The sequence below is a fragment of the Notothenia rossii genome (assembly GCF_949606895.1).
Source record: "Notothenia rossii genome assembly, chromosome: 5".
Classification (NCBI taxonomy): Eukaryota; Metazoa; Chordata; class Actinopteri; order Perciformes; family Nototheniidae; genus Notothenia; species Notothenia rossii.
Genome location: NC_136903.1, coordinates 56,021,645 through 56,042,806, shown reverse-complemented (window position 1 = coordinate 56,042,806; position 21,162 = coordinate 56,021,645). Strand labels below are relative to the sequence as shown.

Below are 21,162 nucleotides of genomic sequence, written 5' to 3'. Positions count from 1 at the left end.
GTGGCTTGCAAGTACTGGCCGTACATGGAGAAAGCTGCAAGTGTCCTTCCTGCTCTCCAGGAGCTGACCACCATGAAGCCATTCCTCAGTGTAATGCATGCTCGAGCCCATGCTTCCAAATGCGAGGTATGTGAAATATTTTTGTATCACGTACATTTATATTTTTTATATTTATAGTAAATATCTAAGCTATACTGTTTAGTATAGTAGTATGTAGCCTCTTTGCACAACAATTCCAGCAACCTTTTACCATCAGATTATATGGAGTGGGAAGAACCAGGAGGGAGCAGGGATGACCGCTGGGGAAGAGGTGGAGTAGGTCAACAGCTACCTGTCCCGTTGTGCCTTGACAACAAAATACATGTCCAAAGCAGGTGAGTGGAAGGTTTTGCCCTATTATTGCATACTTTTTTAGATGACACATCATAACCTCATTATTGCTTTCAAAAGCACGACTGGACATGCTCACAGTGCATGCAATGGTATGGAACAGGAAAAAGGTGACTCCCTTCATCAGGCACTTTCCACAAGATATGTGAAGGTGAGCCTCCTATTAAAGGTGTTGTTGTGTCCTTTGTCATTTTGCACATGGCTTGTTGTTAATAATAGCAAGTTTTAATCTTGATAAATGTCCATCGTCTACTGTTTATCACGGCTCCTGGAAGAGACTGCAAGTCTTGAGGAACTCAAGACGGAGCTACATTGTGTCTCAGATGACATGGTTTCGACGTGGATTTCCGACGTGAAGGAATGGGCATCTGGTAAGCACGATGAGATAACACCAGCTACATATCATTGTCCATGACTGTTTGAATTTACAGATTTGATCCTAAAGAGCAGCCAATTTTAAGGCAATAAGGCTGATTTTTCATGCCACGTAATGGGACCCTCACTGGATTTCAGTAGACAGGGAGTTAATCTTCAAGCAATAGCAAGCCAACTATGTGTCCATGTTTATCTCTGATATGTTCCAGTTTCCATAGTTGTACCATCAATTTGTGTTAAAAGGTGTTAAATATGTTGCACAACTTTGTTTCTCAAAACCGTTAGGTGTTGTGTAACAGTACATTTTACTGCCAATATTATTTCTACAGGAACATCAGAAACATCGGGTTCTTCTGAAGACATCCTTCAAACAGCACTGCAGCAAAGCATTGAGGGGCTTTACCTAAGTGTGAGGCAGCGGCAGCAATCCCTTTACCGACAGAATGGTATAACAATATAATGTTTTAGGTTGCAGATTCAACCTACTGAATTATATATATTTTTTGCACTTGCAAATATAGTTTGTCACATATCCCTATCCCACTACTTCATGTCTTTTTCAGACAGCAGCAAGCTCCGCCATCGACTTCGAAAGAAGCTTGCAGACGACAAAAAGCGCCTTAATCAGGAGGTACTGAAGTACAACCAGCTGGTACACGACTCTGCCAGAGGCATAGATGTTGCTGCGGTGGAGCATTCCCTCTCTGAAGGGAGCATCATGTCCGCGCTGTGACCGTGGGAAGTTCATGGCATGAGTCAGTTTTCAGATATTTCATAATAATTAATTTGAAGTTCTGTTATATGAAGGTATACCTTGCTGAGTTATGCACATATCATGTAGAGTGTTATAACGTTCATTTAGTTTAAGGGTATATCTTAAGTTTTCTTATTGTGTATACATTTGATTATTTTGAAAGTACATGTTTGGAGTTTTAAACATATTGTTATGCTATAATGTAAATGTGATTCATGTATATGCATAACTGTGATTGGATTTTAGCTAACTTTACAGCCAAGAAAAAGATACTTGATCAAGTCATGCTTACACAGAGACTGCAAGAGGAGAAAGGCATCCTATTGTGGGAGATGGCGCAGCATTGCACATGGTTGCAGAACATGGCAGTTGCTCTAAAAAATAAGGTGGCTGAGGAAGGTAAGTTGAAAGCAAAACTTAACCTACCTTGTAAAGTATGAGTTTTAAAGGAAAAAAAGTCAGCCCATATCATTCTTGGTCACAGAAATTGGATGGAGTATAATGGCCTTTGCCAATTCGACCCGGCCATTTTACATAATGAAGTCCCTTGACAGTGACAATCATCTCTATATGTACATGGGAGAGAATATACTCCATTGAAGTGCTCTGGCCTCGTGAAGCAATCTTACTTTATAGTATGTCCATATAACAATATTTTGTGTATTTTCAGATGTAGACAAGGGGAATGGAGGACTTGGGTGCACCCTAAGAAGGAAGCATGCTGAGGCGTTGGAGAGGTTGCAGGTGGTACTGCAGCAGTACAAGACTGCTTTAGGTCCTGATGCTTGTTTCCTTCAACATGAAGAGGAAAGTCAAAGTGGCCTAAGCAGTCCAGACACCAGTGAAGATGAAGAAGGAAACATAATTTAGGTAATTTACTTATGAATTAATGTACAGTATCTTTGTTGATTTAACCTCAACCTAGACATGTTGCTGTTACTTTTGTATGCATTAATGCTAAACATACATTGTGTATTCAAAAACCTCAAATTTGGTTTCTGATCTGCCCCTCTTTTTTTGTTTCTCTGTATTTCCCCAGATTGCTGCTGCTCTCAAGCACGAATATCCGCCAAGACTTGATGTGCTATCAGAAATGTAAATACTTTACTGACTTTATATTTAGAGATTGTATTCATACTCCTCAATGGAAGATCACCCTTGAATATGTTGACCATATGACTTTTCCCTATGCCGCAGCATCAGGCCAAACATTTCACTTGTACACAACTTAAATTGTATTGAAGAAAATGCTCAGCGTCCCTGGAATGCATCCTGAGCAATGAACCATTCACTTTTGATCCTTTTTGAAACACTAGAATGTAAATTCCTAAATCTCCAAGTATATCTTGCTGGTTACCATACAACTTGGTGAGCACATCATTGTCCAAGAGCAGGAGGTCTTTCCCTTTTTTCCCAGAACGGGATGCCTATGCATTATTATTTTCGATCTCTTATAGGACTTACCTGTCATTAACTTTATATGACTGCACCTGTTACACCGCAGGCCAATAACAGCTTTCCTCTAATTGTTCATTTTTGTTTCTTTTGCATTACTTGCTTTAATTGCTTTGTCAGTTATATTTCCTTTTTGATCTCCAGCTATTAACCTGATTGATGGAAGTACATCAATCAACATGTACAATGCACAGTCTTTTAGGATGTATAATTAGGGACATTGAGATAAACAACAAATAGTTTATTTGGTGAATCACCTCATTGTTGTTCTCAAAACCAAATAATACATTGTTATAAATTGTTATATTTGATTTACACATAAAATGTACATGTTTAATATACATAGTTAAATCCTAAAAAAATGGTTCTGTTGTGTGATTTCTTAATACTGTATGTTATAACCGTTTGCATAACTTGATTTTATGTTCTGTTGTACACGCTTTTCATGTTAGACTAACCCCAACGCTCTAGAGTCAAGACATACACCCTTATGGTGGCCTTTTACTTGTATTGTGGTGAAACACATAAGTAAACCATTGCCAGAGAGGACCATTTTATTGTTTTAAAAACAATGTTATTGATGTGGTTGGTTGATGAATAAATATAAATTAAGCATACGTCTGTGGTACTTTTTGTTGTTTACATCACACTGCATTATAATGCGTTTGGAAATAAATTCATTTAGAAGTAACAATATGGGTTAGCACTTGAATATTTTTGTAAAGAGATGATCCTCATCCGGAACACTGGTTGTTGGTTTAAGATAAGTTAGAACTTTATTGATCCCAATTTGGGAAATCTTTGCGTTGCAGCAGCATTAAAACACATGGCATTATACAATACAAATAAAAAGACAAGAAATAAAGAAGAAAATATACATGTTGAATTTACAAATGAGCAATAACAAGATATGCAAGGTATTATATTTACATAACTATGTGACAGATTGTTACAGCCGCTGCCTTCCTGGGGCTGTCAAGGCTGGTAAACCTGCTTGTGTGTGTGTGGGTGTGTGTGTGTGTGTACACCTGAGCGGTGCAGTTCCTCCGACGTCCCGCCCTCGCTGCATCCGAAGAGGTGATTGGATGAGACGTCATCCAATCCCCACCCTTTCCGGAACATCTCCCGGGGGGAGGAGTACAAAGGCTGGGAACGGAGATCATTCTGGAGGCGGTATGCACCTTTTAAGTTGTTTGCAATCCGCCAAAAGCAAGAGAAGAACATTCTGGAGGCTCTGTGTAGGGAGACAGACGCCTCTAGCCTCTCGATACTTACTGTGTGTGTTTATACTGTTAGCTCCCCCTGTAATCCGCAGATACTTAGCCGAGTGCAAGTAGTGTGTTGTACCTTTCTTATTGTGTAACGTTGTGTAGGAGTATTAGCTTAGACCCAGGTGATTAGCACCTGTTGACCAGCTGTTGTTATCTGTTTAAAACGTGTTAGCTTAGACCCAGGTGATTAGCACCTGTTGACCAGCTGTTATCTGTGCAAACCGTATTAGTTTAGACCCAGGTGATTAGCACCTGTAGACCAGCTACACAGGGGCGGCGCCAGGGGGGAGCTAGGGTGTGCTGAAGCACCCCCCAGGATTGCCAAAGCACCCCCTAAGCACCCCCAATAAATATGTTTTTTTTCGAATTTTTTTTTTTTTTTTAAATTAAATTAAATTAGAAAAATTATTGATTACATCAATGCAAATGTGAAACAAACAAATGTTTGACCAAAAACATAAAGCCAACACAGGTGATTAGGCCATGGCCAGCACCCATTAGATTTTTGACCTACCCATAGGCTAAATTACTTTGTGACACTTTAGTAACTTCCTGTTAGCTGGAGCGCCAAATTATTTGCTAACAGCAAAGTGACGTTTTTTAGTCCTTAAACGTCCACGTGTGGACACTCAATCAAAACCACCTGAAAGCGAGAGGGATTCTGCACATAATAGGCCTCGTGAGTACAAGTAGCTTACTTCTGGCTCTCTGTGTTTCATTCAAGCTCTGCTCTGTGTGTGTGTGGCACGAGCCATTTTGTGTGCGTGCGCGAGCACCGGTGGGTCTCTACCGGAGATCGTTGTGGTTAGCATCTGGTGCTAGCTAGCCAAGCTAACGGATATAAGGAGCTTTTTCAACAACAAAGTGGAGGGAGAACTCTCTCCTGTCAGACTGAGAGTCTCAAATAACCTCAGCTCAGGTGAAGTAAAGGACTCTGTGTTTAAATAGTTAACTTTAGTCTAGTTATCTCAGTGGGTCTCAAATGTTTTGTTTTAAAAGGGGAGTGATTTTTTAAATATCTATAAAGAAATAGTAAATCTGTTTACAGTTCTGTTTCATATGTAGGTTGAGAGATGTATCCATAGATCTCTTCATTTTGCTCTCAAAGTGCACCAGATTGATGCTTTTAACTTCAATATTTCCAAAAAAATCTTCGGGAACATTTCAAAATGCAAGATGGGGGGGGGGGTGGTGCTAGTGGATCGCCGGAGCTGTTAGATTACCATTAACATGCTTATATTGTAGTTCTAAGTGCAATGCATGCCCTGCGGCCTGTAGCACCATCCTTGATGGAGCATATGTGTGGGCAGGAAAGGAGTGAGCAGAGAGTAGAGTAGTTGTCGAATTTTGTTCTGTTTTCTGTGACTATCTGCCTCACCCTGTCAGACTTTCAGTTGCACTAAAGAGACGTGTTACCATGGAAACCAAACAATGGTTCAGCTGAATTAAAGTCCGAGTGGAAACAGTTGTGTGTAAATCTGATTTTGTGAGAAATCGGGAGAAATATGACCCCGGGAGGAAACCGGGAGAGGGCAATGAAATCGGGAGTCTCCCGCGAAAATCGGGAGGGTTGACAAGTATGAGTTGCAGTAGAAAATTCAACTGTAGCGCTGGTGCATTAATGGGAAACCCTTAAAGTTTGAGCACCCTCTATGAAACGTCAAGTTACCCCACAGCACCCCCTAGAGAAAATCTCTGGCGCCGCCACTGCAGCTACAGCTGTGTGTGTGCAGCTTTCTTGATTCATATTTTGTACTCCGTGTAACGGGAGGGTTTTGTTTCTTTATAAACTTCCTTTTGAAGTTCTCTCTTGTTATAATAAAACCACTTATAATTATTACCAATACCACTCTGGTCGTGTTATTTCACTTTGGCTCCCCTAGCCCAATAGGGAACGTAACACAGATGGAATATTAAATATTACACTGAATATGTCAAATGTACAGTGAAGAGAAAAACTATGGAGCAGAGAGTTCTCTTCCAGCCAGAGATGATTTGTTGTACAGCAACACGTTCTCACTTCCAACCCATCACATGTTGACGGACGGTCAGGGCCCCTCCCCGTCACCGACTTGCATAGAGCTCCCTGAACGTTGGTAATAGACACGTTGGGATCGCGGCGAAATGCTCTCCGCAGATCCATTCCCACAGCGTTTATTAACCTTTTTCTTACTCAATATCAAGCCACACTTATTGTTTTTACTTCTTTATTTTAATTGAATAATGTAGGACTTTTGTTGCCGTCAGTTATGGGGAGAGTAGGGGCTCAGAATACTGAAATCTGTATTGTTTCATCGTTTTTTCCTTCTAATTTTGTATTCTTTTCTAAACCACACACTATTATTTACTCAACAACACATAAGTATCCTTGTGTGTATTTATTTGTTTGATTAATAAACACAAGTTGGAGTCCGTCAGGACCGAGGGTCGGAGCAGCTCATTTGCTTTAGAGAATTTTACACCCGGAAGTAAGTATTCTCTCCGCTTCGCTTGACAAAACCATCCATGGACAAACCCCGTGATAGTCCTCAAGCTCTGATTGGATGTTTGAGTGTGCGCCGAGGGTTACGCCGAGCGTCGAACAACACTTTGAAATGGGATGGAACCACGGCAGACTGTCCAAAACTGGATTTGAACGGGTCCACCCCCTCCCCCACCCCGTCCCCAGAACTACAAATGTAGTAACTGTGTAGTAACTACACACTATTGTGTGTTTCGCAACATGTTCTATGACACGTCTCTGCTGGGAATTGTAGTTTTAAAAGACGTTTCCATATTTCCCATAATAAGAAGTTACCAGTATTAAACTGTGTACATCCCTGGAGGTTTAGGGGATAGGAAACACTCACATTTAAAACATATAATTAATAAATGGGGGAAAATTGCTTGTGCCCATAATGGGCCGCATTAATATATATATTAATGCGGCCCATTATGGGCAAATATGGCAGTAGCCATCGATCATCTTAAGATAAGATATACTTTATTGATCCCAAGTTGGAAACATTTGCGTTACATCAGCATGTGTAACAGTTGTAAATATGCAGTGGTGTTTATTTGTAAATCATTTAGTATAATCACACAAATTCTGTGTTTTGTATTTAATAATTCTGTGTTCTTTATTTATTGAATGTTCAATACCTGACAAGGTCGGAGATGAACAACTTGGGTCGCAGGTTCCTCAACAGTGCATTACAAGACATCTATCAATATGTGTGTATACCTCCACCATTAAACTGTCATATTCTGCACATTTCTTATACTATCTACATACATCTTATAAGAGTATAATACATATGTATAATATCAGTTAAAATAAGTGCTTAAACTTACAGTAGTTAACATTGCAGGAAAGCAATATATTAGTACTTTGTCAGGCTTAATATTTATACCCCCAAAGCTTTTTTCTTATTCAAAATAAGACCTTAACCTAAAGTATTCTTTAATGTTTAAATAAAGCCTTATTAGTTTGTCTGTCTGTGTCTCCTATTAATATCTAATAATAAAAATAATACATTTCAATAACGTGCTTTAACCACCAGGTGTCCCTTTCAATCAGCTGTGCACCATTATGGTGTAAATATACCAATATACTGATTGGATCAAATATAAAAGTCAGCCAAATTAGTATTGATACTGTAAGGAGTTGACCGTCCGTCAACATGTGACCGGTTGGGAGTGAGAACGTGTTGTGTACAGAGTTATTGCAGTGGGCAGGAATGTTTTCCTGTATCGGTTCCTGTGACAGCAGTCTGTTGGAGAAGGAGCTCCTGTCTGTCCAGCTGCAGGTGGAGAGGATGGGTGGGGTTACCCATGATGGAACCAGAATAAGGTTTTTTTGGCTTACACGCCTTTCATCGTAGTGGAAAATGTTGTGATATGCCAGGGGTGGGGAACCTCCGGCCCCCGGGCCGTATACGGCCCGCGAGACCATTTGCTACGGCCCTCGAGGTAATTTATAAACACACGCAAAAAAGAAAAAAATTAAAGAAATCTAAACCGCCCAAAAATTAAACAAGCGAGTGCCTGTTTTTCCTGGCCATGGTCAGGGTCCTTGAACACAACACGAGCCTAACGTGTCCTCACGTGGTATATGTGTCGTCTGACAGGGGTGCAGTTCTTCTGACGGAGAGCACCAGAGCGTCGTACCCATAAAGAGCCGGACACATGCCGCAGTATTTTCGTGGCTTTGTCTTTAGTTGTAATCCCAGTGGCAATCTGTTCATCTGTCATACTGATCATACAGTCAATAACTTTGTTGTTATTAGCATCTGGTTAGCTAGCTATGCTAACGAATATAAGAAGCTTTTTCTACAACCAGTGAGGTAAAGGCACATCTTTATATGATCATTATAGTTATAAAAAAACAAGATAATAAAGTAAACGGGTATAAAATACTATATGACAGTAAATATTTTTTTTTATTAATAAACAAGAATACAGTTTGAAAGGGGAGTGATTTGTAAAATATCCATAAAGAAAAATAAATCTGCTTACACTTCTGTTTCCTATTGATGTTGAGAGATCTATCCATAGATCTCCTAATGTTGCTCTCAAAGTGCACCAGATTGAACCTTTTAACTTCAACATTAAAAAAAAAATCTCGGGGGAGCATGCCCCCCGGACCCCACTGGAGGAGGTGAGGACCCCCCTAGAGGAGGTTAAGTCCCCCCCACTTAAAGCAGTCCACATGGATAGGAAACTAAATACTTTTGCACACATCTTGTTTCCAATATGCTTTCTGTTTTGGTGGTCATGCCACAACCGTGCACGTGAATGCATGCACGAGTAAAATATCTGGATAAAGAGGTTGCTTTTTCTTTGCACGGCATGAAAGAAAGGCGAAATGAATGGGCTGTGATTTTAGTATTTTTAAGCAGAGGTCAATAATTTGTACGGCCCTCGGAGGATGTTGAAAAAATTGAAATGGCCCTTGAGAGGAAAAAGGTTCCCCACCCCTGTGATATGCAATATGTTTGGATAGTTTCACCATTGAAATGCGTTTGATAACACTAGGTGCTCTAGTGCCAAAGTTGTGGCCCTAAAAAAATATCAACTATTCATTTGTATGGCATCCAGAGCTTCCACATTTTAGGCAATATGTTTTTTGATTTAAAATATCATCAATGTCATAAGCAATGGTTACATTAAAACCCTCCTATTGTATTCGTTTCCCCCCCTTACTTTGGTGTTCGCGGTCAAATTTGACCGGTCCTGTTTTAACTGCTATTACATTAACACAGAAACCATGAATTATCACCAAATTTCATTAATTTCATCAACATTGTATGTTGAGTTGGCACCTCAGCTCAAAACATACAAAAACATAGAAGAATAAAAAGTTAACCCATTGAAATGATATGAGAGCAGTGCTACAAACTACAATTCCCATTAGATAAGCGCCCAACAATCGTTACGAAGTACACAGAGCTGACATATTTGTAGTTCTTCCGGCGTGTGTGCGTGGACTCGTTCGACTTTTCTTGCGTTGACGGCCGTATAGGCTCCATTCCCTTTCAGAAATCCGTCAATCGGGCGCGATCCGAAACCAAACCCTGTGTTTCAAAAAATATAAAATACAAATTTGCACTTTTGCATCCTTAGCAAAGGCAGTATCGTTTGGGTGGCGATCTGAGTTCGGGTACCGTATCTGTGACGTGACAAAGGGTCGCCGTGACAACGTGGTGATGAGATGTGGATAACTTTCCAGATAAAGACCATCCTGATACTCGAGTTGTGGTTTTCAATAAGTGAAAAAGAAAATTCAAAGTAATCACTACCATTTTAATATCTCAAGCATTTGTCCCCAAAAGCTTTCAAATGTAGTAGCAAAACCAGTGATCCAGATCAGGATCATTTTAATTAGGCCTATAATTAAATGATATAATAATAATACATTTTATTTTTAGAGCGCTTTTCTGAAACCCAAAGACGCTTTATATGCAAGCCTACCTCCAAAGCGTTATACTTCGGAAGTTAAACAAATTAGATAAGGCAGTGGATGGCAAAGTACCAGATTTCACACATGAATATGCTTAAAATAGGTTATGGTGTTCTTATCACTGACAATGAAATCATGTAGTATTTCAACTGCAATTTCCTAAAAAGTCAAATGCATTTTGGTGGAGGTTTTCATCTTATTTCTAATAGAAACATATTAAATATGACTCAAATGGAGCATATAAACAAGAGAACAAACGTGCAAAAACAAAACTGGTTTTCAAATAACAGATTTTATTTTTATGCATTATCCCGGAGAATTCTTCGGCTGCCAGGAATGAGCCCACTCCTTGCCACTGAAAACAGAATGGAATAATGTTAGTTACAGTTACTGGTTTTGTCTTTCCGAAAAGCATAAACCATGTATGAAGCAAACATCTTATAACTCAATTTATATAAGTAAATGTTTCATTCACCATTTAGAAAAAGTGAACATAGAAATGAAAACAAATGTTCTAACAAACAATAAAAACAAACAAAAACACATACATTAACAACAATGAAGTTAAACAATCATTTGTTCCTACACTACTTCAGCTGCTTCAGAATAACAGCAGTGAAATATATAAGAGGACTGGTGGTAGATTTGGATGTTTTGCATTTGTTAGATATCATGTGTTTGTTCTCCAACATGGGACTACATCAGATGACATGAAGCCAAGTAACTGGAAGATATATACCATACTGGACAGGGCTCCCACTCCACCAACAATTTAATTGAGGTTGATCTATGAAGTCTAGGTGTTTTGTTGTCTTGCCTATATAATTGACTCCATACTTTATGTGTAAGGAATAGTTTGATAAATATTAACATGTTGTGCTGTAACGTTAAATGAATTTAACTTTGATTAAAAAACCTAAGTTTATTCCCCGTATGTTCATTATGGGACAGTGTCGTATCTAAATGCAGTTCTTGAGTATAAAGTTTAAATATGCTGCATGACGTTGTTGCATGAGTTGCTTCAAAGTTTACCCCTATGGTCAGGGATTGCTTTAGGTCACTGGTTCTCAACGGGGGCGGTACCGCCCCCCAGGGGGCGTTCAGAGAACATCGGGGGGCGCTGGAAGCAATATTTTTGAAAGGGGGGCGTTGAGGTGTTCTTGGGGGACGTTCACGCATAATGTCTTTTTGTCATGAAAAACGCTGGCCACAGCGTCTTTTCCTGTACAAAAAGCAGCTGTCAGCATCTTTTGTTGCTATAGGAAACCACAACTCTGCTTGCGATTGGTCAGCTGTCAGCAGTGTTATTACGGGTACGTTCGTAAATGCACGAACGGTCAGTCCGCTCGGACAACCCGTCTGTTCCGCCAGAGCACCCAGCTCTGAGCGCTCAGGGCGCAGCGCTCTGGACTGTGGAACGGGGACGCTCTGAGCGCATTTACGAACGTACCCTACAAAAAGCAGCCGGGAGCGGACCGGAAGTCGTTGTAATTTTGGGATCGCGACTGTTAATAATCTGTTTCACTTTGTTAAATTTTGATATGTTTTGATATGACAAATTCCACTAACAGATTCGAACTAAGTGGTCAGTTTATGAAAATAATACCCGTTTCTATGTCTGCTACGACATGGAAGAGCTGGCTAGCCAGGCTGCTCCACACAGAGCTCTGTTTGTTCAAAATTACAACGACTTCCGGTCCGCTCCCGGCACGATGTCTTGTCATGTCACCAGCTAGCCCTCTAGCGTTTGCCGCCATATCGTGACACTACCCCCCCCCCCCCCTAAATATTAGCATCATAAAACAACAAAAATCATATCACATCAGCAAAATGGCCACGAAAAAGATAAAATGCAGACAGTACTCTATTGAATATCTTAGCTATGGCTTCATACCGTCTCCTACCAATGCACAACTCCCAATGTGTTTACTTTGCAAACATGTATTTTCCAATGAGGGAATGAAACCCTCACGTTTAAAAGGAGCACCTTACCAAGATCCACCCGGATAAGGCAGATAAGGAGCGTCCGTTCTTCCAGGCCCTCAAAGAGAAACATGGTAGGAGCACCATCAGCAGTCTCTTCGCTAGGAAGACCACCCAGCGGGCTAATAGCGTCATATAACATCTCCTTGCTGATAGCCGAATTTGGGCAGCCGTTCACAATCGGACAGAAGTTGGTACTTCCTGCCATCAAAGAGGTCATATCTACTGTGATGGAGCGTGATCCCACACAGGTGCTGAAATCTATCCCACTCAGTAATGACACTGTAGCACGCAGGATTGATGAAATGGGCGCTGATACAGAGGAGCAGCTGTGTGCCATCCTGCGGGAAACTCCATTCAGCCTTCAGCTGGATGAGACAACCACTTCTGACAACAATGTTCTGTTGATGGCCTATGTCCGCTATAGCACCTCCAACAGTCAGGAGATGGCTGAGGAATTTTTATTTTCCAAATATCTGGTCACAGACACCAAGGGCCAGACCATTTTTAATGCACTGGATGCTTATCTACAGGAGAAGTAAATCCCGATCAACAACATCCTCGCATGTGCTACTGACGGTGCCCCTTCCATGGTTGGCAGGTACCGTGGCTTCACCACTCTGCTGAAGGAGCAGGTCCCGCATGTCCTCACAGTCCTCTGTGTCTTGCACCGCCACAACCTTGTGGCCAAATCTAAAAGTCCACCTCTCCACGAGTCTCTCAATCTTGCAGTAAAGGCAATAAACAAAATAAAAGCCCACGCCCTGAATAACAGATTGTTCCGACAGCTGTGTCAGGAAAATTATGAGACCTTTGAGCGTCTTCTTCTCCACACTGATGTCCGCTGGCTCTCAAAAGGAAACTGCCTTGCTCGTTTTTGTGAGCTGTTTGACAGCATCGTGGAGTTCCTGGAGGAGGTGGATGCAGCTCTCGGGGAACAGGTGTCATCCAGCCGCTGCGACATCATGTACCTCGCAGACTTCTTTGGCAAAATGAATAAAGTCACGCTGAAGCTCCAAGGAAAAGGAGTTACTCTGATCCAGAGCAAGGCGGTCATCCACAGTCTCACCTCCAGGCTGGATCTATACCGGCAGAGCATAGACAGGAGGCAGTTTGCTCATTTCCCGCTGTTGACCAAGGTGATCTAGCCTAGGCTACTAAATAATGATAATAATAAATAAAACATGTAATAAATGTAGGCTACTCTATGCAACACTATATTTGTGTTCCTGGTTAGTATAAATAACTTATGTTCTGAATGTATTATGAGAATAAAGAAACATCAATTAGTAAACTAATTAGCAATAAAATAAACAGTTTAAAATCGGATGGTAACATTCTGCACCGATAACAATTTCCTGGTTATACTCATTGCAGGTGTCTGAGGCTCTTACCGATGAGCGCCTCCTCATTTACACAGACCACCTGAGGATGGTGAATGCCGACTTGAAGATCTGCTTCAGAGATCTTTTGGACCTCGATGTTCCCACCTGGGTGGTGCAGCCCTTTCAGGCGGACGTGGCGGAATGCGAGCCAGCAATACAGGAGCATCTCATCGACATCCAGAGTGACGATGAGGCCCAGGCTATTTTCCGCACCTCTGGCTGGGGCAAGATGTGGGTCAAATACTCTCAGAGTTACCCGGCTCTCTGGGAGAAAGCGAGGCTGCTTCTTCTGGCTTTCCCAACCACATACCTCGTGGAGCAGGGATTCAGCCAGGTCCTCCACATGCAGTCCAAGTACCGCAATCGCTTGAACTTGATGGCCTCAGGTGCACTGCGACTGAAACTAAGTTCTCTGCAACCCGCAGTGAAGAAACTGGCGGAGAACCACCAAGCGCAGGGCTCACACTAACCTTCCCCCCCCCCCCCCGCAATTTGGCGAAATGCAACACCTTTCCGACCTGTTAGTTCTGTAGGCCTAATGTACAGTTTTGTAGCCTACTGTTTGTTCTGCACTGGACATGTGTGAAATTGCTGCTGTTTGGTAGCAGTCTGTTTGTATTCTCTGCTCTTGTCTGAGTTTGTTTAACACTCATAAATATAATTTTTAATCACATTTACATGGCTTTTCTGCTCTCTGGTAAACTAATGATAATGATATTCCAACTGCCCAGTTAAATCAAATCTATTATTTGGCATTCAGTGACATGCTTTTTAAATGATATAACACAGAATATTAGTCAACATTAATATTCAGGGAAGAAAATAAGTCTACTTTTTTTGATGGGGGGCGGTAAGAGGCCTGGATAATGGACAGGGGCGCGCTGGCCCAAAAAAGGTTGAGAACCCCTGCTTTAGGTAGACAACAATATTAATGATATCAACCTCTCGTACAATATATGGACATGAGCCAAATCATTTTGATGTAATCGACCTACTGCCCAACGCTACAATGTAAGACCCTTTCTGGGTGTAAACCAAATCACATAGGAGTTTTATTTTGTGATTTATCAAATGTAAAGTAAGCCTGCTGTTGCTTTGCATGTTTGTGTGAAAAAGGTATAACCATATAGTAACCACATGTCTGTTCAGGAATGAAAGACTGTATTTTTCTAAACGTTTAATATTTATTTATATCCGAGTACCTAAGGATATACACATACCCAAGTATCCCATTTTCCTTTCATATTTATGAAGTTGTAGGTGAAATTGTTATTTAGATTAAGCTATTGTTGTTATTATTATTTACCTATTGGAACAATCATTATTCCCAAAAATGCAAGAAGTGCAATTAGGTGTTTTGAGATATTGTAGAAGCATGACTTGTCAACAAGTTACCTACAATAATTTTTTAGGAAAATATCGGAAAACACTCTTATAAAAAAGAGTTTTTTTTAAATATTTTATAAATATAAAAGCTGCAAATCTCAGAGAACAAATGTCACTGTGTGTGCTGTGTGCTCTGCATGTGTGACCATTAAAGAGGGTTTCATCCCTCCGATTCGATCTATCTATTTTAGTACCTGGCCCCTCCGTGGTGGTAGCCTGTCTCAAATCATCCCGCTGGGGCTGCTCCTCCTGCCCCACCTCTATGATGGTGCACTGCTTCACGGGGGGGGGGGATCTTCAGCACCTCCACCTGCACGGTGCTTGTCTCTGGCACCTGGCTCTCTGTGGTCCCTGCCTCCTGCCAGTTGTTTTCTGGTTCAGATGGGTCACAGGGTGTGAGGTTCAGCGTGACTGTCTCTTCCTCAGTATCTTCCGCAACCCCCTGGCCAGTGGAGTCCTGTGTCCAACCTGTGCAAGTTAAACAAATGTTGGTCTTCACTTGCTTAAGACAAAGAGGTTAACTCATATATCTAGAAATAAGAAATACAGCGTGCTTAAGGTATGTTTCCAGACAGGGTCAAAAATATACTCGTCATGTCATAGGACTGTGTGCAGTCAAAGTTAATAGCAGAGAAATAGTGGTATTTATCCAGTCAACCATTTATGGTTTTGTTTTTGCGATATTATTCTTCCGATTTGTGTCTACATTCCATGTGATGTGACATGTCAATTTGTCGGTAGACAACATATAGACGTGTGCATGTATGTTCCCTTACATTATTTACATCCACACATTTTGTTCAGAATTTATGAGACTGACGCAAACGTGTTTTGCATAAGTGCAATCAAATAAGTAGCAAGTCGCTTTGGATAAAACGGGATAAAAACCTCTGGATGCACTGGATAACTGCTTTTGTTTACAACCCGAGAAACATGACCTTAACTGCCAAACTGAATATGTGGTCAACTGGGATCGTCTTCATGTATTGTGCTCTTACCATTAACCTCAAAATATTTCTCCCTTTTGGGCGTTGATAAAGGAAACCGTTTAGGAACGGTTTGCTAAAAGGAAATTGCTTAAGGGATGGCTCAAGCCTAAACATACATTTCAGTCATCAAACCTAACTACCTTGACATTAAGAACTTTACAACTTTCAATTTGTATACAATGAATGCGCAAGTGGTAGCACAATACCCCAAAATGGTTTTTCAAATTCACGTAAACTTGCCTAACTATTTCCTGATAAATAACAGTTAAATGTCCACAAGTCCCCTCTGCAGAGTAAGCCATGTCTCATTAGGCTACATACTCAGTGTTTAAAAATGTATTTATTGTATGTAGTTTGCTAAAATAATAAATAGTCAAACGTTGTCCATAACCCTAAATATTTTGCAATTACTTTCAACTTTTGTAATACTTTGCAGCTAAAAATAGTGACAATTAACAGGTAGAAAGGATGTGTGTTAGTTGTCTCACAAAAATATAGTTTGCCAAACCCAAATAAATGGCTCGAATGACTGCTTTCTGGCTGTATCAAAGGATAAATACTGGATGAAGTTGTTGTCCCACAAGATTTGGATGGATTGAAAACAGTCGCTGTAAGTTGTTGTTAACTTAACTGACTTTATTAAATGAGTTGATCCAAACTCATTCCATATAACTGTGTTGGTTATAAGGAAATGTTAAGCTCTCCATTGATACAAACATTTTGTGTACACAATACTGTGAACTGTGAAGATGTAGTGCAAGCATCTCACCTTCACAAACGTACTCATAAAAAGTGCCTATCTTGTCAAGGTAATCCTGGGCATAGGCGGTCAGTGTGCAGCGAGGGGTTAGGATTTCACATTTGACGTCCTTCTTCCTGGTCTCCTTGCTAAGAAGCAGCACTGGTTTAAAGCCAATGGCATGGAGTTTCTCAAGCTGTAATGACAAAATAATATATTTACCGTTTAAAGAAATGGAAAGGAAACAACAACTATATAACTACAACTATAACATTACTGATGACAGCATCTAGTTGTATGCCATTCATAAACCTAGATGCTGAGTTAAGCTTTTGCAGAATCATGTATTTACCAGGAAGGGTTACACAGTAGAAGCAGAAAATATTTTATAGAAAAACACAAAATACAAATAAATCAGTATCCTGAGTCCCAGTTCAAACCCTGATAATCTTAAAGTTAAAGTACAATAAGATACAAATGTGTGACCACTCAACATTTAACAGTTAACACTTACAATGACGATTGCATAATAAAAAATGAAACACAATCCAAGCATAGCTTGACACTGTTGAAATTGAAATTGCGTGCTACGATGTAAAACGTTCCCGTAGGTTGTGGCTGCAGTCGTAAGAGTAATATAGAGTAGTAACATACAATTATGTAGTCTTATTAAAGGTGGGGTAGGTAAGTTTGAGAAAACCGGCTCGAGATACACTTGTTGTTATATTCCATGGAATGCTCTTAACATCCCGATAGCAATGAATATCTTCAGTGCTTTGACAAAAAATCCATAAAAAAATGTCATCTGTGGAAGCCGTAATCCTGTAAAAAGCACGACCAATCATCTGAGCCGGCCCGGCTAAAGTAACTGGATGGCCTACCTGCCTGTCAGCCTTCCATCTGTGCACAAACTTATCTCGTGCCCTCATTGGTCATGTGCGCGTTCGTGTGTGTTGGAGGAGGGGCTCTATAAGGAAGTGGCAGATTTTCTCCGGTTGTGTATTTTCAAATTCTAGCGATCTCGAGCCAGTTTGTCTAACTTACATACCCTACCTTTAAGGTCTAAAAGTGTGTACATAAGCAAGAATGGAACACAACATGGAAGTGAAGGAAGTGCTCTGTTTATTTAAATGTGTAGTTAAATAAAAATAGTGTCCCTTGGCTGTGAAAGTTAAGATAAGAGTAGTTTTAAAATTGAAAGAAAAGAGAATATTAAATAATACCTTTGCAATAATATCTATACTTGAAGTTGATATCAAAGTGTATATTGGTTAATAAGATACAAACATCATTAAGAAATACATGTATATAAAAACAGCATTCAACTTGATCCTGGCCCAAGATATTGGCAAACAGTCAGGGTCCGTCTGTGTCAGTTCTTTGGTGTCAGCTTGGTGTGTCCGGGCCTTAACATACAGTAAAAAGTGTACATACCAAGACATTGGCTTCATCCTTGATGGAAGCAATGTTGTGGTTCTTCTTCCGCCCTGACACCCAACCCCCTCGCTTCTCATCAAACCTCTTGAGCTTCTTCTCAAGGCGCGGCTTTTTTGGCTGCTCCTTAAGGCAATGTCCACAGATCTTCTGTGCACAAAATAAAATGTTCTGACAGAAAGGCCATGTCTTTTTTGTAGACCCACCTGGCATGATTAACACGGGATTACAAACAAACAGACAGACTGACAAACACAGGAAAGTAGAGAAGTACACAGCATAGATAGAAGGGTGAATAAAGAAATAGATGATAGATATAAGAGAGCTAGATAGGGAGATAGGTTGAGTTTGGCTCTTAAAAGTGCCGTTGGTTTTATGATGGTGTAGATCAGTGTATGGGTTTGTGGTGTGGGTACAGGAGCTGCAGGAGAGAACAGAAAAAGTGAATTATGTAGTGAAACTAGCTTTTTTAAATGCACATTGTGACGGTTTAACTACTTTAGACAGACTGAGTTCATTTACGTGTTTCCTGTTTCATACGCGTAACAAGCACATGGACATGGACTATGCCCCTCCCCCCCAAACATACATTAAAATGTCGGCCAGCGTTAGTACTGTCATGTGTAAAACAAAAGCGATTAAGATAACGTATAACTCACACTTTAACACCGACGTATGTAGCCGTAATTAAGACAAATATTTTTCACACACCACTTATGAGCTGATATAAATGTAGCTAAACTAGTTTAAGCTTGTGTTGAACGTGAGCTAGCTAGCTAGCCGCCCGCAAGAATAATTTCACATTAATGTTGCTTTGCTGATTATGGCGAAAGCATTTGTCAGACTTAGAACAGTTCAGTATGTATGATGAACCATGCGAGTAAAGGCTTAAAAAAAAGCCCCAATTATTAAATCTAAGCAAAACATGTATCAGACTTTAGTGACCCAACTTACTTTGTCAGAGGATGGATCGCAATGCCGGTGGCAGTGTCTTTGGCCAATAGGTGCTGCTCTGAATGATGTAATTTCCTGTACCGATTATACAATAAAATATTAATAAATTTCCTATATTTTGACACGATAACTCTTTAATAACCTAAGTAGCCTACGGACAAAAACAAAAAAGTATATATTGCCTTATAAAATGCAGAAAAGTTTAAACATCTAACATGATAATAATAAATAAAAAATAATGATATCTTAAACCAAAATAAATAAAATGTAATATTAACCGACAAAAACAATTTAACATAAATAAAACAAGGATTAAAACAAGGATAAGTTTGACTCAATGTTGTGTAAAGTACCCGTTATGGTTAAAAAAAACATTTTTTAATTTTTATTTTTTGAAAATAATACAGCTTCCAGCTTCCCGAGACACGAAGAGGAGACACGAACAATTCTTCCACTTGAAATGCATTTAAACTTTGTCAGAGAGATGTTTAATCGGTTCATTTTAATTGGTTAATAATTGGTGTTTAATACTGGCAACTTCTAATTGTTGGGGGGGGGCGGCGTTCGATCCAGTTTCGATTCCGTAACCTTGGCGCACAGCCACTCCAACATCCAATCCCGACTTGAAGTTTAATCACGGGGACTGTAGTCCTAAACGATAGCTGGGGATTATGGGTAGTGTAGTGTCTTCGGCCATCCTAAACTCGATGATGCTCGAAATGTCCCTTATAGGCCTACGTCTGTTTCCGGTTATTTTATTTTGAAATTCAGTTCCTGAAGGACGGCAAAAAAGCCCGAGATTATAGAATTAAACAAATAAATAAAAACAAGGATAATTGTGTGTTATTGTTGACTAAATAACAGTGTGTTATTTTGAAAAGAATAACAAATTAGAAGGAAACATGAGCCCCATTTATTTTCCTCACAGACAGCAACAAAAGTCCGAAATGATACGATTTTAAATAAAAGCAATAATCGTGGCTTGATATTGAGTAAGAACATGTTTTTATGAACCACACAGCTTCCGGTCTTCCTATAACACGTAATGCAGTGAGACTACCAACAGAAATACATTGCTTTAAAATCGTGCTGTGCAACACGAAAAAAAAGGGGAAAGACTACCAATAGAAATACATTGCTTTTAAAATCGTTCTGTGCAACACGAAAAAAAAGGGGAAAATCGTGTTGGTGAACACGAATCAATAGATTAAAAATCGTGTTGTGAACACGAAATGCTGTGAGACTGGGTTGTATATTTCGACTCTGACCATGTGTTGCTTAACACATGCTGCCGTCTGTCATCACGGAGTTCACAGAAGATTTGCAGCTGCAGGCGGGAGGATCAGCCAACCTCACGCCCACCTGACATGCTTTAGATCTTCAGCAGTATCCAGCTACACGCCGATTATTAACGGTGAAGTCAAGTTTCTATGACCTGTTGAAACCTGGAAAATCTAAAATACCTACCTCTAAAAATCAACCTTGGTTTTGTTTATAGTTTTATTATTAGAAATTAATGTTGGTGTTGGCAGCTTTATCCTCAGTGTTGTAATGTGATCCTCGTCCTTAGATTAGAGATGGGTGAGTCCTGATTCATCCGGATCATTAACCCGGATCCTAATGAGCTGGTCGTGACGAGTCTCCCCTCTCGATTAACCCGAGTCCTTTGAGTCCTATACCTGGTGAAGTACAAATTAAAACTATAAATTGCGTCACTCGCTACTCTCCTTATAACATGTAAAATCACATTACTGGGTGTTATGTATCAGACTATTTCTTCAGAGTCAAGCTAGCTGCTTCAACCTGTTTCCAGTATTTTTGCTAAGCTAAGTTAGCCAGCTGCTGGTGGTATCTTTAATGTGCCAGTGTTTTACAGGCTGGTTTGTCAATCATTAGGAACTCATATTGCGCAGCAAACCTTTATCGCAACAGAGAAGCAGAGGTATCCCAATGCAAACATATAGCTTCAATTGAGAGTTAAAGCAACTTAACCCTTATGTTGTGTTCGGGTCTCCCGTGACCAGTTTCAAGTTAAAATTATTCAATAACTACGCTCTAGTTTTTTTTTATTGGGACAAGGCTTCATGATATCCTCCAGAACAGCTA

At 40.1% G+C, this 21,162-nt stretch overlaps 3 protein-coding genes across 3 annotated transcripts; 2 read left to right on the top strand and 1 right to left on the bottom strand.

The window, feature by feature from the left end:
• Nucleotides 1-631: 631 nt before the first annotated feature.
• Nucleotides 632-3,591, top strand: LOC307041874 (uncharacterized protein). The gene is made up of 6 exons (XM_079685432.1): nucleotides 632-761; nucleotides 1,095-1,211; nucleotides 1,329-1,520; nucleotides 1,816-1,918; nucleotides 2,190-2,389; nucleotides 2,559-3,591. Exons 1-3 carry the CDS (start codon nucleotides 719-721, stop codon nucleotides 1,496-1,498), a joined length of 330 nt encoding a protein of 109 aa, XP_079541558.1. The 5' UTR covers nucleotides 632-718; the 3' UTR covers nucleotides 1,499-1,520; nucleotides 1,816-1,918; nucleotides 2,190-2,389; nucleotides 2,559-3,591.
• Nucleotides 3,592-10,459: 6,868 nt separating this feature from the next.
• On the bottom strand, nucleotides 10,460-19,098 carry LOC307040991 (uncharacterized protein). The gene is made up of 5 exons (XM_079684267.1): nucleotides 19,057-19,098; nucleotides 18,103-18,523; nucleotides 16,699-16,864; nucleotides 15,135-15,408; nucleotides 10,460-10,541 (listed from the first exon to the last, which is right to left on the bottom strand). The coding sequence occupies exons 2-4, from the start codon at nucleotides 18,313-18,315 to the stop codon at nucleotides 15,167-15,169; spliced, it is 621 nt and encodes a 206-aa protein (XP_079540393.1). The 5' UTR covers nucleotides 18,316-18,523; nucleotides 19,057-19,098; the 3' UTR covers nucleotides 10,460-10,541; nucleotides 15,135-15,166.
• LOC307040990 (zinc finger BED domain-containing protein 5-like) lies at nucleotides 10,466-15,141 on the top strand. The gene is made up of 2 exons (XM_079684266.1): nucleotides 10,466-13,308; nucleotides 13,547-15,141. The coding sequence occupies exons 1-2, from the start codon at nucleotides 12,760-12,762 to the stop codon at nucleotides 14,021-14,023; spliced, it is 1,026 nt and encodes a 341-aa protein (XP_079540392.1). The 5' UTR covers nucleotides 10,466-12,759; the 3' UTR covers nucleotides 14,024-15,141.
• Nucleotides 19,099-21,162: the final 2,064 nt, after the last annotated feature.

Coding starts and splice junctions, on each gene's coding strand:
- LOC307041874 (XM_079685432.1), top strand. CDS start 719: ATGGTTTCGACGTGGATTTCCGACGTGAAGGAATGGGCATCTG. Junction 762..1,094: donor CGTGAAGGAATGGGCATCTG/GTAAGCACGATG, acceptor TTATTTCTACAG/GAACATCAGAAACATCGGGT. Junction 1,212..1,328: donor ATCCCTTTACCGACAGAATG/GTATAACAATAT, acceptor TGTCTTTTTCAG/ACAGCAGCAAGCTCCGCCAT.
- LOC307040990 (XM_079684266.1), top strand. CDS start 12,760: ATGGTTGGCAGGTACCGTGGCTTCACCACTCTGCTGAAGGAGCAGGTC. Junction 13,309..13,546: donor ATTTCCCGCTGTTGACCAAG/GTGATCTAGCCT, acceptor TACTCATTGCAG/GTGTCTGAGGCTCTTACCGA.
- LOC307040991 (XM_079684267.1), bottom strand. CDS start 18,315: ATGCCAGGTGGGTCTACAAAAAAGACATGGCCTTTCTGTCAGAACATT. Junction 16,865..18,102: donor AGGATGAAGCCAATGTCTTG/GTATGTACACTT, acceptor TTGTCATTACAG/CTTGAGAAACTCCATGCCAT. Junction 15,409..16,698: donor TTATGAGTACGTTTGTGAAG/GTGAGATGCTTG, acceptor TAACTTGCACAG/GTTGGACACAGGACTCCACT.